This window comes from Excalfactoria chinensis, chromosome 3 (assembly GCF_039878825.1).
Source record: "Excalfactoria chinensis isolate bCotChi1 chromosome 3, bCotChi1.hap2, whole genome shotgun sequence".
NCBI lineage: Eukaryota > Metazoa > Chordata > Aves > Galliformes > Phasianidae > Excalfactoria > Excalfactoria chinensis.
Window position 1 is genome coordinate 53,849,712 of NC_092827.1, and position 17,981 is coordinate 53,867,692.

Genomic DNA, 17,981 nt, shown 5'->3' on the forward strand with positions numbered 1-17,981 from the left:
AACAGAGAAGCTTGCATGGGATCCCCTTGTCTGGGATCCTGATGTCTGTGGGAAAGAGGGAAAGCTTCTAAGGAAAACTGAGGTAACAAGATTGCAGATTTGAAAAAGGGGAGCAGGATTACAAACAGGCATACAACAGTCCAGCATCTATTTCCTAAACATCTGAGGGGACAGAAATGAAGATGCGCTGAAAAATCAGAAGGGAGCACAGGTGTGGTCACACATGCCCTCTTTCCTCAGAAAACTGAGCTAAGACCATCCTTAGAAGACAGGTCCAGTACACCTTTGGTGTGACACTGACACGTGGCTGCTGTGCTCCAAATTCACTGTAGCTTTACTCTGTCTTCCAAAAGCTGCCATGGCCATTCTGATCAACTAACTGGATGCTACATCCATTGGCTTCATAGAGGAGACCATGGCTGACACAGAGAATTGTGCATTCTCTGTTTATCTATACAAGTGGTCATGGTCATGTAAAGGGAAGAGTTCTAATCACATGAAGTCAGAAGTTTTGGCATATCAATCCTTGTCTTTCCGGCACAAGAAAGACATGGAGCTGTTAGAGCAAGTCAAGAGGAGGGCCACAAAGATGATCAGAGAGGTAGAGCATATGAGGAAAAGCTGAGGGAGCTGGGCTTGTTCAACTTGAAGAGAAGGCAGAAGGCTCCAGGGAAACCTCACTGTGGACCTCCAGTTCTTGAAGGGAGCTTACAAACAGGAGGAACAATGACTTTTTATGGGGGCAGATAGTGATAGGTCAAGAGGGAATGGCTTTAAACATTACAAAGGGAAATCAAGGTTAGATGTTAGGGGGAAATTCTTAAGTCAGAGTATGGGGGAGCTGTGGGTGCCCCATCCCTGGAGGTGTTCAAGGTCAGGCTGGACGGGGCCCTGGGAAGCCTTATCTCATGGGACATCTAATTAAACACTTTTTCCTTTCAAACCAAAGTCCATAGAGATGCACATTTCTGATACCATGGACGAATGCCAACCAGCTTTTGAAGGAGATTGTCTAAAGCCCGAATCATTCTGACACATTTCCCTTTCACACTGTGCATAAAACACACACACAAAACAAACAAACAATAACAAAAAAAAAACCTCTGAAAAACCATCCAAAGAAAACACACGGAGTCAAAATACCATCTTGGACTTGAAGGCTCTCACAGCCCAACAACACTGCTTGTCTGCAGCCAACTCAGGTCCAACAAAAAGTCAGTGTCAGAGCTTGCCAGGCCAAGTGGTGGCCACAGGATGGTAAGAGAGGAGAGATGGAGGAGGTCAGCCCCAGGATGGGCTGAAAGGGATGGTCTCGGCCACAGAACTGAGAACGAGCTGACAGGATATTAATTTATATTCTGATAAGTACAACTGAGTATTCTCTTAACTGCAACACAAGAGAAAATATTTGCTGCTCTCTTTCATGTTTGATATTATTAACTTACCAGTTCCACTTGAGGAATTTTTCACTGATCAGGGTGGAGTTTCCTCTCACAGTGAGGAAGGAAAGAAGTATTTTAGAAATCATTGTAGAAGAAGAAATTTATTTGGAGAAGGTCACAGCAGGCCTTGCAAGACAGCAGGAGGCAACAAGGCTGTGTCCTGTCCTGCAGAAAGTAAACTGAAGGAGTAACTTGCAGTGAAGGGACCTTCTCAAATGATCAGTGCTCCAGCTACAGCCCAGAGCTACTCATATACTCTTGAACTTGCCAAAACAGGGGCTTGCCAACCCTCTCAAGAATGGCATGAGAAACTTAATTTTCTAAGTATTCAAAGGAAGAAGAAAATTGAGTCTTGAACACTTATGAGCAACAGGGAGGAACTAAACCATATAAATATCTGAAAGTGCTGCCCATCATTAAAACCATCCATTTCCGCCAAAACTTCTGAAACAACTTCACACTGTTTTCTTTCTTTAGACCTTAAATACTAGCATTTTATTTGAAGGAGGCACCTAGTTCCACTTCAGCTGTATATAAATCCAGGAGACAAATTTAAATCTTATATATATATATATATGTATATATATAACAGATTTTCAAAAGACACCGTTATTTCTGTTCCTACAATATCTATAGCTATAATTGGTAGAGTTTACAAGTAGACATTACAGACATATGTGAAATTATGGCTTCAGACTACTACAAACAAAAAGTTCATCTGTAATAAACCCAGCAGTCCCTGAAGGTGAAAAGTATTTGGCATTAACAACAGTGTAATGAATGACTTTCAGAATGGGCTATCTTCTGCCTTAAGTGAGGAAGAAAACAAATAAAATGAAGCCATGAATCAGTTTGCCTTATCTTTTGTTTGCTTTACTCTTCAGAGCAAGGGCACAGAAAGGGCAAAATCTTTTTAAGAGTTGTTGCAACTCTTCAGGGAAGGAATCTGCAACCAACTCCTCCAAATTCATTCAGATAAAAAAAAAATCATTCTTTTGCCAGGGTTGTGTGTCAAATTATCTTTGATTAATCGATGCAGCAGAGCTTCATCAGTAATGTTTACTTCTAAAATAAAACAAGATAAGACAGAACAAAGAAAAACCCATAAGCGCCTTCATTTGCTCAGTCATTCCCGCGCAGCTTCAACTGGTCACCACAGGGATACCACATGGGTTTCCCATTGGTTGGTCCTTCAGACTGGCATGGTCTTTCACCAGGGTTACTGAAGAATGCTTCAGGGTACTGGGGAACATGAAAATGAAGGGTGGCAGTAAGGACACCTGGAATTACCTGAACTATTGCCCTTTTTTTTAGGCTAGAAGGCAAATCACACCTTAACAGATCAAGAGTGACAAAGACAACCATACCCTTGTGCGTTGTCCTGGAGGAGAACAGAACAGGCTGTCTCCCTACATAGATACAATTACAACACAGCATAACCTAATATAGAGCAACCATCCTTTCTCTACAATCTCCTCAAGGCCATCAAACACAAGACAAACACAAATAAACATTCAGAAAAATCAGTTTCTACTCCTGTCTAAGGAGCTCAACTGTGTGCAGGCAAGCACAGGCTGGGAGCAGTTCTCATTCACACAGCCAGAAACGTTCATTTAACATGCCACGAATAGCTCACTGAAATATGACGCTTGATAAAACCTGCACCACTTTAAGCAGTTCTCTTTAGGGACACACAAATATGAACATCAAGTATTTGTGCTTTGTCACTTGCTGTCCTTGAGCTGCAAACTGAGGCAGTGCCTTCACCGGGAGCTGCGTGCAGAGGGACGCAGCAGTGGTGTGTGGGTTACTACAGCACCACAACAGGAAACACTACTGGACCCCTACCTGTCCCAGCTCCTCCCAAGCTACAAAACTGAACCAGCCCCCAAAGTGTGTGCTGTGACTCCTCCTGGAACAGACGTGCTCTGCCTCTTCACGGAGTTGATTGTGTGTGTGTGTGTGTGTGTGAAGCACAGAGCAGGGAGAACTAAATGAGCTACTTCTGGTTTGACCTGATTAATTTAATGGGTTTGCTGCTTTCCTCTCATCCCAGGTGAATCATGGCCTGACAGAGATGACAGAGGAGCTGCAGTTTCCTCAGTGTCAGGCTCAGCTCACAGTGCCCCCAGCTGTGCCATTCACCGCTTTCCCTTCACAAACATGGATCAAGCTGGCTACAAGTCAAATGTATAATGTCCTACCTGCTTCTGCCATCGCATGTCACAATGACTTCTTTTTTATTCTGAGATGAAAATGCTGTATTTATCACAAATAGCACTGCATGCGTTACTCAAGGTCAATAAAATGGAGTTTACAACCCCTGGAAGAAAGTTTCCATTTAAGTGTACACCATGCTGTAACTACCCTGAGTCATCTGCTTTTCAGCACTGTTGACAGCTATGGAGAAATGGATTTAAAAGAATCAATGGAAATTAGAAGCAAGTACAGCCTCTACTCCATTGGCCTCTGCACCTGTTCCAAGCACTGAAATCAGGCTTGGCTGACTGAAGTTACAAGTATGCTTTTTCTATAGGTCCTTCTTTCATTAATACAGTCACAAAGGAGCTGCAGCCACCAGTATCATGTCAGACCTGCATGTACGGCTAATGGACATAGACCACGGTTTGCACAGGACACTGTGATCCAACCTGCTTCAGTGTTTGGTTTGACAACTTCTGAGTAACTTTGCCAAAAGCCTTCCGCAGTTTTCACATCTTTTTGTTTTAAGTGATTCATCCGCAAACTATACACCAATTGCAATGCATTTAATTCACAGCTCGTAGCTCCCTTTGGTGCACCACAGAGCTCAATGTCCAGGGAAACCATCTGCCTTGAGAAGACACAGTGCCAAGTAGGAGTTGCTGCACCATATGTAAGGGAAGCTCCAGAAGGAGCAGAGGGTATACATATTAATTACCTTTCTCTGAGATGGAAAATGTGCCGTACTCCGAGGTGTTCAGCATACATCCTCATGCTGATAATACGCTTTGCACAGATGTCACAAGCACCTAAGCCTTACATTTTAACAGATCACTTCGGTTTTAACTTCGGAGCAGCAAGCAGCACATGAGGTTATAGTTGAGTTTTCCTTTCAATTCACCAGAAACAGACAACACGAGCCTTCGAGCTATGAGAGGGAAAGAAGGCTGGTAGATAAATGAACAGATAAATGTCAGCAGAAGAGCAGGTGGATGGATAAATGGCTGGGAAATCTAGAGCTTAATTAGCTTTATTTTGTTTGAGATTCTGGGGATAAAAGACAAGAAGAAAACATATTTCACAGTTTAAATTACAAGCTGTCAAATCCCCTTTTTTACTAGTTCCAAACACTGCAATAGAAACTAAATACACTCTTGCAAAATTCATTAGCTTCAGTCATTAAACCACACTCTTAACTTTCAAAATCACTTTTTCTTTTCATATGTAATAGAGATCAAAAAAGAAAAACAAGGAGCTATAATGTTTGCAATGTCCTGCCAGAGTGGTGAACTATGACCACTCTGAAGACAAAGGCTCCCTCAGTTTTAGAGGACAGCTCACGTGCAGTTGAATAACAACTGCATGGAAACAGAAAATTTCATATATGCTAGCATTTTATTAGCAGGGGGGAGAAGGAAAGCACATACAGTGCTTTGTTTCCTCTAAAATGCTGCATACAATGTCTTGCAGGAAAACATCCATTCTGTTTTATAAAATATAAAGAACTGAAAGGAAAATATGAAAGTCAGGAGGCATCAGTTTTACCTCTGTATTGGTAGGGAGTTATCCAAATCTTTTAGTGTAAGGATTCACTGAATTTAGGAGAGAGGTAGCCAGGGAACAAGAAAAAAAGCTGTGTATGATTAATGAAATACAACCTGAAAACATTCATAAAGCTCAAAACCACACCCTCAGGAAGAAAATCACAGCACCCCCTTTATTTCTCCATTGCTCAAAGAAGCAAGCAAATGCTCTTCTATGAAGAGTTCTACTCTGGCGACTGTGCTAATTCAAACATCAAGTTAAGCTAAACTGCAAGGTGAGATGGATTATGATATCCTTTTCACTCTGGAAATGCACACCTAGCACAGGTGCAGCTCTGTTTGTTTGATTCTCATTTCCCCAAAATTGTGCTCTGCTACAGAAACCAAGAAATCTCCTACTGGAGCTACACTGCAAGTGAGATTCAAAGGGAGCCACACAAGATAAAAGTGGTGTCACTTCAGAGGTGAAGACACAATTCCATAATAGCAGGTGCCACAAATGAATACCTAAAGGAACAACAGCAGTAGCACAAAGCTGCTAAAAGGAATTGGCATCTTCCCCGGGAGCTGCAGCCACCAGTTCATTCTGGGGAATAAGAATTATTTATACTACAGAAATAGCAAGGGATTGAAACAAAGAGCAACAATGGCTAGATCTGTGGTTTTTGATAAAACAAAAGTAGAGATGTGCCCTTAATTAAATGATTTTGTGACACCTATCAGCATTTCTTACTTGAACTTAACCTGCTTCTGTTGCTTGCAAATTTTTGTTCAACAAACCTTCTTTCAGATCCCATGTACAGCAATGTCTGCCAGAAGACAGGGAAATGAAGGAAATGTTTTGATTAAATTTGTGATTGTGTATGACCATGCAAAAGTTGCTACTTCCAGCTGTAGTTAAATATCAGACTTTCAAATAGCTCCAGCAGTTTTATCAGCAGGAAGAGTTTTGATTGCCACTGTACATCATTAAAGTTTTAAACAACCCTCTGCTGTGCAACCACGCAAACACACTAAGACAAATAGTGCATGCCTAGATAATTTAAGCAGTATCTCTGCTCCCAGCTGAGAACTGCTTCCACAAATGCATAACTTCCAATGGTTACAGCCACAGAACCATCAGCCTTAGATACTAAGACACAAACCCATCCATACAGGGTAATTGCCACAAATGCTTCAAATACATACGAAAACATCCAGTTTTACCTGTGCATATAGAACTTACATGTGGAAGAAAAATCTATTACAAGATGAGTAACCGAGCTTCATATCAAATCACTCACTTTTTCCACTTAAACGTTTAGATTTTTATATGCTTCCTCAAATATAAAATTGCATCTATAAAACATTTATTTCTTTTTCCAAAAGAAGAAGAAGAAAAAAAGGTCCACTAAAAGAACATAAACCATGCAGTATTTGTTTTGGAGTTATTCCAGTCTTCTACACAAATGCTTTTTGAGGTTTCCATAAATGGTTATCTATGAAGTTGCCTGAAGTTTGAAGAACCATTTTCACAGACACACACACACCCCACTGCTAAAACCACCACATCTTCTGGCCTCTAAAAACACCACCAGTTCCCTCAGGTCTATAGGCCTTTATCTTTGTATTAGCAGATATATTTTCTTCCACTTGTGCACCTGCAAAAAGCATGCAGAAAGACTGCCCGCTAAATAATTTTACATTAGAATAGTGTGGGTTAAGTGATCCTGCTTAAAGAAATTTACCATTCTTGTAACTTCTACATCCCTTTAACAAGGAAAGCATGATTTCCGCTCTTCTTCAAAATCACCTCAGTTGAACTGGAATACTTCAGAACTGTGTTCACCACTTAAAAACAAAATTTTAAAGGCCATTTGGACTTTACAAAAGACCATCCCTACGCTTTGAGAATCAAGCTCTACAGTGAAGTTAGATGAGGACAGAGCTGTAAATTTCAAAACTGCTTCTCTAAGAAGCACTTAAGAACACAAACTGCCCAGCATTACAAAAATTCCTGCCCTTGGAACACTGAGGAAAACTTATCATCTGATATTACCAAACTTGTTTATTAGTGCCAAACACTGAAACCAACTACAGATGGCATAGATAGGGCAAGAGGGAATGGTCTTAAACTGAGACAGGGGAGGTTTAGGTTAGTCCAGTTCTGGGCTTCTCAGTACAAAAAAGACAGGGATCTCTTGGAAAGAGTCCAGCGGAGGGCCACAAAGTTGGTGAAGGGCCTGGAGCATCTCTCCTATGAAGAAAGGCCAAGTGAACTGGGTCTGTTTAGCCCTGAGAAAATAAGTTTGAGGGGGGACCTGATCCAGGTCTATAAATATCTGAGGTGTGGGGGGCAAAGTGGCAAGGCTAGACTCTTTTCAGCAGTGTGTGGAGACAGGTCAAGAGGAAACAGCCAGAAACTGGAGCATGGGAAGTTCTGCATGAACGTGCACAAGAACTTCTTTACGGTGAGGGTGACAGAGCACTGGAACAGGCTGCCCAGGGGGGTTGTGGAGTCTCCTTCTCTGGAGATATTCAAGATCCACCTGGACGCCTACCTGTGCAACCTGGTATAGGGAACCTGCTTTGGCAGGGGGGTTGGACTCGATGATCTCTGAAGGTGCCTTCCAACCCCTACAATTCTGTGATTCTGTGGTATTAGGAGGAAATTTTTCACTCAGAGGGTGGTGAGGCACTGGAACAGGTTGCCCAAGGAGGCTGTGGATACCTCATCCCTGGAGGCATTCAAGGCCAGGCTAGATATGGCTCTGGGCAGCCTGGTGACATTCCCAGGCAATACTATACGGTGGATGGTTAGGAAGCTCATTTACAGTTTGGATATTTCTAAGGTCAGAGCTGTCATCAGGATGACAAAATTCCCTCCATCAGACACACTACAGTGGCACCAAGAGCTGAACCCACAAGGAGCTACCCATGAATTGAAAGAAATTCCAGCATTAAAAACAAGTTTGAAGTTTATACTGGTTTCGGAAGGAGACAAAAATAAATAAATAAATATATAAATAAAAGCTATGCCAAACACTTTTATAGTAAGACTTGGCCAACAGACAACAAAATTTTAGTGGCTGCCACCTTTTGAACTCTGTTTGAATTAGCCTTTAAAAGACCACAGTTACAGGAGAAAAGAAATTTTTCTGACTAATGAGCCCAAAGAAGTTTTTCAGGTAGAGCTGCCTGAGGTAAAAGCAGCCAAGTCTTTTGACTTTTGTGTGGTGCTGAAGGGCTGGAAAGCGACCAAGTGAAACGGTGGCAGTGGGTAAAAAAACAGAGAAGTAAGGAGAGACAGGAGCTGGGAGGAGAGAAGAAAGCGTGTGTGTGTGTGTGTGTGTGTGTGTGTGTGTGTAAAAATCTCCTTTTCACCCACTGCCACCTGTGGACAGACCTCACAGGGGTCACAATGCAAATGAAATCACACAATAAATGTAGTCAAGTGAATTCAGGGCTCCAGAGGAAAGTCCTGCCTTCCACACAGCCCCATGGGCCATCCCTGTGTTGAAAGGAACAATGAAGGACAACCAGACTCAGACTTGGTGAGGTGTTCTGGAGCTGTAATGTGACCTGTCTTACTTTCTGCCAAGTCAAGGTAAACACAGTGAGATTTTTGCCACAGAGAGACTCGGGTGTTATCTCTGAAGTTAATTTGCTGTGTCATGCTCGCAGTAACAGTACAGGTCTGGGGGGTAAAAACGTTCACATGAATGACTTTTATATACTTCCTTATGCCAGAAATAATTCTTCAGGCACTCGAATGCCTTCTATCCAGTTTCAAAGAACAAATGCATCAGTACTTTGCAATACAGTATTTTTTTTTTAAAGGAAAAATCCACTGTGAGCTACAGTTTGAGGATACTTGGCAACAGGAGCAGCAACATGCCTCCGTTCGCCTACACCTGCTTCTTCAGAGTATTTCCTATGAGGGATATCAGGCTTGTATCCCTCACACAGAGAGCTGCCCTATGCTCACAGAAATGCCTTACAAAGCCACAAGACACAGCTCAGCAGCACCAGCCACAGAAGGCAGTGACAACCAAGCACGTGGACTCAAGGAAGGAAGGTTTAGATTAGATGTCAGGGGGAGAGAGAGTGGTGAGGTGCCATGGGCAACCTGGTCTATTACCAGATCTGGAGGTTGGTGGCCCTGCCTGTGGCGGGAGGGTTGAAACTTGATGATCTTTTGTGTCCCTTCCAACCCAGCGCATTCTTATGATTCTGCATCTCAGTGACTTCCACAAGATGGGAAGGCACCTCCAGACTTCACTTTACATGTACAACCACATGTGATTCTGCCAGTTCAACCTGTGGGTAAGGAGCTGGCTGAGGCTCACCTCTGCCCCGCCAGGTTGTTTGTTTCTCCAGTGAAAAATGAAGAAACATGAGGTATGACATTTGACCTCACAAAAGCCACCCTCGCCAGCAAAAAGAAATATTACGCTACCCCAAAACTAATGAGTTGCATATTAAAAAACAAAAACACACACACACACACAAAAAAAAACAGATTAAAGAAGAGAAGCACAGAAGTAACAATTCACTCTTATTTTAAGTCCTCCAGCTTAGAGGGCTGAGGAGGAAGAGGGATCTGTGAGATCCAACAACCAACCTTTATTTTGCTACCGACTTTCATTGTCTCGTGTAGTAACTGCTTCATCAGATGTGAAGACTAATTGCTGCCATGGGTTCCAAAATGCACTCTGCTATTCTGAGGGCTTTTAACAATGAAGCATGAACCATCAGACCTGAATTGCCTTCCGTGCAAACAGAGTTCAGCAGAGCAGGACGTCAGGGTGTGCCCCATGTTTGCAGTTAGCATTTACTTTTTGTTTCTCTCGCTCATTTTAAATCGACAAATCCAGCCAATATCACTGCTTGCTACTGTTTGCAAGTCTCAATCTGCAGCCAATGCAGATTAGCCATTTTGCTGGTGAAATACCAAGCAACACATGCTGCCTTGTGCTTGTCACCTAGCAGCCTCACGGGAATGCAACATGAGACGGGAAGAGCAATGAAGCGGCAGAAGAATAAGAGGTTTAAAAAGACAGGAAGAGAAACAGCTCAGAAAGAAATTGAAATTAAATGAATTGCTTTTCTATTAACCCTCCTTCCTGTATAGGTACAGTTAGCCAAGGAAAAAAGTAGAAGAACCGGTGATTTGCCAGGCTCTATCAAGGAACACTGGAGGCAAAATTATTTTGACAGATGAAATTTTAATAGGTTTTCAGCTATCTTAAAACAAACAGTCTGATTTCCTATACAGCAGTATTCACTGTCCCAGGCTCCTACACATTTCCCTTTTTTCAAGTCTGCTTTTGCCTCAAACCATGCAGGTTAATTTGAGTGCTAAGGACAATACTGTGTGGAGCCCTCAGTTTTACAATGGCTGGCAAGCTATAATGCAGCGGTCCAATGGAGCAAGGCTAAGTATTCATTTATCAGACATTTTTGCCCTTACACACAAAGCCAGGACGACTCAGACAGGTACAAACACTCGATCCATTCCAGCGCCACATGAGGCTGACCTGCAGCACTGGGTGAAACCTTTGTGGCTGCGAGAATATGGCTGATACAGTCCAAACTCCCTTCAGCCTTGGCATCCCCAGACAGTTTGTCAGCTCCTTCCATCCAGAGAGTCCCAGTCAGCACACAGAACAGATTTTACAAGTAAAGTCACATGGTAACCTATAACCCTGTATGGAGAAAATGAACCCCTCATAATCATTACCTCCCTCCACCTTCCTTTCAAAAATAATGTATTATGATCTCAATAGAAGGCATGTAAGCTTTCGTATCTTGCTGCCCAATTACAGAAGGAATTCTGCCCTCCCCCTACAGCCTGCACAATGGTTTCTCTATGTAAATCGCACATACAATAACGGTCTCAGAAAAAATTAGTACACCATTAATCCATCAGTAAAGCTTCCTTCCCCATCTCTGCATTGTGGCATGAGTTCTGGGTAAGGAATGCAGCACGAGAAACTTTACAGAAGTTAGGCAGCAATTGGCAGCAGAACTGATCCACTTGAAAGCAGAGCTGATGATGCTGCACACCACAAATATGACAACTAAAAAACATAGTGACCAACTGCAAAAGAAATCTCCTGTTGTATTAGTTTGTCAGCAGTGAAAGGGGTTAAAAAACAACCTTCAAAGCACAGATTAAAATCGTCTGCTAGTGTACAAAGAGCCAAGCTCGAGTGTATACATCCTGTGTTAGTGTTCCTGCTTCCAAACCATTTTCTAAAGCCACAATTTATTCTGACTCAGAACTAAAATTCTGGTCAAATAGCTACTAACTGCTCCCAGAAGTAAAAAGAAATAAAAATCACTTTGAAGTTCAAATGCCCTTGAAGAGCCAGCCTTCTCTTACAAAAGAGACCTTACAGCAGAATTGAGTCAGCCTTACACTTTCTATTAACAAGCCAGTGCTCTGGCAGCACTGGAGGAATTACAATCAAGTCATTTTGTCAAGTATTTTAAAAAACACACAAGCACACATATGCACATTGCAGTTTGCCAGCCAGTAAATGCCCAGGTAACAGTAATTCATCATCATGTCACAGGTGTAAAGTTCTTGAATTTGTTCTGATTTATGGCAAGTATGAGGCATGGTGGGATAAGTACCTGACGATCCCTATTCCAAAGAAAAACTCAGAACAAACATAAAGACAGTTGTTTACAGTTTCTGATTAAGATATACTCCATGCTGTGCATTTCCAAGGTTCCTTCAGGGGTGCCTAGCTCACATCCTAGATGTTTCTCCTCTTCTCTGTAGAGCAATTACCATTACTGTCGCAACATCAGCTTTACTTTGCATCTCCGACCTCCTCTCAATCAACTCTCATAAAACAAAATACACTTAAAATTTTCCAGCAGGACCGCTAGACAGTCCTCAAAGACCCACCCGGCATGTCACAAGAGGAGCCTTAAGCAGCTCATGGTATCACAGAGAGAGGAGAGCTGAACCTGCCGAGAAGACTTACCACTAGCCACTACTGGCCGCAAGAAACATCAACAAAACTTACTCACACACCACACAATCAGAACCTTTATGTTTCCTACACAGGAAATTAAAGTTATTTCCAGATTAATATAAGCCTCCACAGTTTCAACCTGAGGAAAAAAAAAAAGAAAAAGAAAAAAGAAAAAAAAACTAGACAAGGCAGCACCACTTCTCAGCTTTTGTGCTGCCTTCTTCCTCCTGATCCAACCCCACCTGCAGCTCCCAAGTGAGGAGCTCAAGGCTCCAGGCAGGACTTGGGTGGCTGACCACCAATACCGACCACGAGGGTGAAAGAGAAAGCGAGTCACCTTTTCTGCGTGGGCTCCTGTAGGTCCAGTTCTCATCATCCTCGTCTACCTGCTGCACGCAAATGGAGGAAAGCTCACCATCGCTGCGAAACAATCTCTTTGTCTGCCTTGACAAGGAGGAGAAATTTATCCAGCTTACAGCACGCGAGAGGGAGCCTGTGTTTTGTTTGAGTTTGAAAGATCTCGAAACACACTCCTTTTTCATTTTCCTTTAAGCCAGCTACCGGCCTTGGTTCCAAAACGACCTTTCTGAAACCGTTCCCGTCTGCTTTCTCGGGGGTTTTTGTGGAAAGCTAAACAATTTCAAAGTGACTTCCATCCAGGTCTCCCCTCGCTGCGCTTACAGCAGCACCAGTGTGGAGGCAGGTCACCGTGCCAGCACAGCTCCCCCGGAGCTGTTTGGATACAGCGCTTCGCGAGCTGCCAAAGAAAACAAAGGGGTTGGAAAGCAGCAGAAAGTGGCACCTTGCAGCGGCTCAGGCAAGCATGTAACGGCTGAGCAGAATATAGCGCCGAGGCACGTGTTTTCTCCATTCTCCACTCAACAGCAGAAGCTGCAGCTCCGCTCTGCTCCCTGGCATCGCCCTGTAGGAGCGCACATGATCCAACCCACTGCCCCGGTGCATCAGCAACACCCCATGGCAGCAGGCAGGAGGCAGGGCTGGCAGACCCACCGTGCTTCCACTCCGAATGCTGGCTGCCCCGCACTCTTGCGATGAAAAGCCTGGCGGAAGAGCTCCAGGAAGACCCTCCTCACAACACAACAAGCTGCGTGGCTATCGCTTAGGATTAGAGTGAAATACGATCGGCTCGCTTTCCTAAAAGCACAACCACGGGAGCAAAACTCCTCCTTTATTCAGGCAGCTCGGTGGCAGCGCAAACTTCTGAACTCTGAGTGTAGAAATAGAAAAGCACTTGTGTGCCTCTGCTGATCTGGAGAGAAGGAAAATAATATCCTGGTGCTTGTAAACTGTACAAGCATCCTGAATAGAGAGTGTTGAAAACATTTGTGCCCATGTTCCTAGTGGTAACATTTAAAAAACAAAGGGGGGAAAAAAAACAACCAACATAACAAGTGCATAGAACACAAAAACCACAATGAGCCACTGCCAGAGATCAGATTCCCACCGGTGCAACAGCTGCTCAGAGACAGATTTCCCAGCTTTGTCCCATGTTTTGTCACTTTCCCTTTAAATCAGCATCTGGAGAAAGCACTCCACACTGCAAAGGTTTTAAAGAATCAGACCCCACCAGCAGCTGGTGCAACACCAGTCCTTGCCCTGCACACCAACACCACTGGAGGGACCAAGCCTGGGAGTCAAATACAATATGTTAAAGGAACTCTGCTTTACACAGCCTCCAGATATCCCCCATACCAGGTCCATCAATGGGATTTTTCACCAAAATCATTCAACTCTGTGTCTCGTCACAAATGAATACACCTGAATGCACAAAGCACCCAATAAAACTATCTCAGGGAGAAGCTGGTAGATGGGAAGCCAGAAAACTAAACTAAACTAAGCTAAAAAACGCTATCTATCTGAAGAATGAACATGAATGCCTTAGCATCCTGATGATGCTAGCACAAGAACTGTCAGCTTAGGAAAATGAGAGCACGGTTTCAACTACCATGCCAGGTTTTTGCTGTTGTAGAACATGCCCTGATCCCCCAGTAGATGCTCTCATGGCCCTCTGGATTATGCTGCATGGCTTCTTCAAAAATCATTTAAAAATAAAGGCTTTGGCTTCTTCTGAAAGTTATGGTTCTCTGACTCATAATAAGAGGATAAGGTTTAACCCACTGACTGGCAGGCAAAGAGCTAAGTAGTGTATCAGATTACCCTGTGAATCAACCAGGCAAACCAAAGTGACCTTTGGCTCCTACAACACAGTACAATGGGTTGGCCAACTGTCTTCTGTAAATAATTTAATAGGTTGCATTTAAATTGAGCTCATCTGGTGAAGTAATGTATATGTACATACAGTGGTCTTCCACCACTCCCCAAAGTGATGGTGTAGTGGGACTGAGAGGGTGGGGAAATGGGAACACATACTGTTTGTTAACAACTGTTCTTCTCGCTACATCATTTCTGAGTTTTACTTCTTAGAAATACCCCTCTTTTGTTGTTTGTTTGTTCGCTTATTTATTTACATTTCTTGATGAGACAAGAGAGTTGGGTGGAGTTTTGGAGAGGGAATTCTTTTGATGTTTCTCTTTAGACTTTTAGCTTAACAGAAGAACTTGAGAATGTGGTTGAGACATTCAACCACTAGAATATCCACTTTAAGACAGTCTGTGATCAAACAGGCAGGATTTCATGTAAAAATCAAAGAACGAGTTTTAAGTCAACTTACTGTTTCTTTTGAGAAAAAGCAATCATTGAAATTGCCTGTACTGTAACAGACAGGGAACTGCTCACTACCACACCTATTATTGTCTGCATTATACAAACCCAGACATATAACAACCTGGCAGGAAATGCAGGATCACAGACACCTCTTCTTCACTGTGCCTCATAGGAGCAGATTAGAGAAAGCAACATTCAGGTTAACCCAAAATACCAGAATAAATCCCACAGATCTGCCCAGAGTCTTGGCAGCAATTTGGTTTTAAGAATTTTCCTAACCTGTCTGAAGTTCTGGCTTTATATTATGCTGCTGAGTCATAACTCCAATGAGGTGAGGGAGAAAACATTGCTTTAGGCGGTAGACCATCACTATGCTACTGTTACTGTAAATACAAATTGGTGTGACACTTTGTTCAGTGTTTGGCCTTATTACATTTCATTGCAGGAAAAGATTGGGATACTGTTATTATCACAGAATGCTTTTTTTATCTGCAGGTGATGAGAAACTTAGGACAGCAAACATGCTCACAAAGTTGGATCAAAGTAAATTTTCCAAGATCAAAAGGAACAGTATTAACTGTTTGAAAAACAATATGCAGTCGTTAACACAAATGGAATTACAGCTTAATCCATGCTTTAATCAGTAGCTAAGCATAAGGTCTTATGAGTCAAAAACTTACACGCTTTGGATTCAATTTGATTTTGTAATACCCTTTGTAAAGACCTTTGAGAGACACAAGATACACATCCAATAAGCTTTAACTATTTTCTCCCTAACAAAGTTGTCATACTTTTAAATAGGTTTCATATTTCCCAGGCTATGCAAGTAAAGACGAATGCATTATTTCTGACTTAATACAAAACCATCTTAGGAAAGACTGCGAAGCAAACACAGAAGAGAAAAACTAGAGCTTGAAGCAGAAATATAAAATATAAGACATCTAAGTTAGTCCTCCCCCTAGTTATTTTTAAAGACAAACAAAAGCAGATATGTGTATATGGACAGGATTTTCAGCATTTATCACAAAGTTGTTCTTCAGAGGATTCTCTAAAAGTTGTTAAGCAAACATATACGTGGCTCACAGCCACCATGCTTCCCTAGAGCCAGCCAAACAAAAAAGTAAAAGTCGCAAGGAAAAGCAAGGAAGAGGTTTTGGTTTGGTGTAAAATTCCTTCAGTACAGAAAAAAAACCACCCCACAACCAACCACCACCAACCCAAACACCGCAGAAGTCTCTGTTTTCAGCTGGGCTGTGGTTTTTGGCACAGTTCATACGTTAATTTAATTTTTACATTTCCTAGTCTATCATTTATGATGACTCAACCAGACGGCAACAGCAGTGATTCACAATGCAGCTTCCTGGAGTAGCAACTGCTCCAGTCACCAAGAGGGCACCTCCTGCTGAGGCTTCCAGGGTATTTTCCTTAAGGTGATAACAACAAATTATCTGTCACGATCAGTCATTTTTTATTATCAGTCATAAACCCGCTCAGAATAAGCCCAGACAAAATCTTGCTGAAAGCATCCTGCCTGTAGACTCAACTGCTCACCACACAGCTCTGGCTGTGGATGGTACAGGGCGTAGGGTGACTCCACATCCCTGAAAGAGGCCCCAGTGCCACCACATCACCCATATGTATGGGAGATTGGTAATCACAGCCTGAACCTCTGATTAATCAGCTGAGGTAAGTGTGGGGTCAGCTGTGGGAGCACAGGTGAGAGTGATGTAGCTGTGCTCCCAGATGGGGTGGAGCTCGACTCCATCCCCTCTGAGACCTCATTTAAGGGCTGACTCCCACTGAGGCAGCATCTCTTGGAGATTGCTCTCCAGTGAGGACTGCCCCAGCTTCTTCAGCCAAGGCACCACCACTGGTGAGTTTTCCTTTACTTATTTCTTCTGTACATTTGCTACCATCTGTATATTAACAACCAGTACACCCATGCATGATCACCTCTCCCCAGCACTGCTGATCATCTCTAGGCAGAGATGTTGTGGAAGCTTGGCTACAGGAAGCTTGTGAATCTGACCTCCATCAGAGGCCTTCATCTAGAGCATACCTGCTCTCATAGACACCCTATACTATGGTCACAGTGCAAACCCACAGAGTAATCCATGTTCCTAAATTATATCTACAGAGACAGAGCACACTTGAGCATTACAACAGGGTCTGAACCATCTGGTTAAGATGCTGGCCCTTTCTGTACAAAGCAGAGAGCAAGAAACTCTCCCTTCCAATCAGAATGGGCCAGAGGAGGGAGGGATGAGGGAGGGAAAGAGTGTAGAAAGAAAAAAAGAACAAAATCAAATTACTTGCCCCAGATTGCAGAAAGGATAAGTAGCAAAGCTACGAGAAAAAAAGTAGGTCTCCTGGTGATTGGCCTCGTGACCTACTTCAGTATCAGCCTGGTCTCACACAGAGAGCTACGCCTAGCCATTGCTCTTGTCACAGCTACTATGGGGCCTTTGAAGGGCAGAATTACAAATCAAAACGTAGTTTATCTTTTGCTACCAATTTTGCCATTTTCTTAAAAGGTGTGTATATATGTGTGTATGCACTTATACCATAAACAAGTAGCTAAAAGAGAGGCCTCCATATGGTTATGCTGCGCCAAGAGTCCATCTGTACCTCAGGCTTTGCTGAGGCCACAGTCAGCCTGCAGATGGCCACGGACAGCGCGAGAGCTCTTGAACACCTTTTCACGGGGCACAGAGCAGCAGCCTCCCTCCTTCCCATTGCTGTACCTCTGCAAGGAGTCCCTATAAACGCAGATCACAAATAGCCGGAACGCAGGCAGCTCCCCGGGACCGCAGCCCGGGGCTGGGAGCAGGCAGCCGCCAGGTGGCAGCAGCAGGCAGCAAGGCGCCGCTTCACCGTTGAAGGTGAGGAAACGTGATCTAGCTTTTAGCAATTTATTTAGACAAAGCCGGTGTTATCTCTGCTTAAAATGCAATTAACAATTTCAGTGCTTTTCGACTCGGGCATGACTAGCCACTAACCAAAAATCGCCCAACCAAAAGCTTTCGTCCTGCCTGGGGCTGCTGCCTCCGCTTCAGCTCAGAGCCGCCCCGAGCTCTGGTTTCACAACACAAAATCTCTTTCAAAAGCAAAACATCAAACAATCTCCCAACCACAGG

At 43.2% G+C, this 17,981-nt stretch overlaps 1 protein-coding gene across 10 annotated transcripts in view; it reads right to left on the reverse strand.

Moving 5' to 3' along the window:
- The window catches only part of NHSL1 (NHS like 1), a 164,901-nt gene that overhangs the window by 84,666 nt on the left and 62,254 nt on the right, over window positions 1–17,981 (reverse strand). For 2 of the 10 annotated variants that reach the window (XM_072331385.1, XM_072331382.1), the window contains exon 1: window positions 12,497–13,179. The exons of the other annotated variants lie outside the window; for them this stretch is intronic. In XM_072331385.1, the coding sequence (XP_072187486.1) occupies window positions 12,497–12,701 (205 nt within the window). In that variant the 5' untranslated portion in view covers window positions 12,702–13,179. Of the gene's footprint in view, window positions 1–12,496; window positions 13,180–17,981 lie in introns of those variants that run through there. 10 annotated transcript variants of the gene reach the window in all.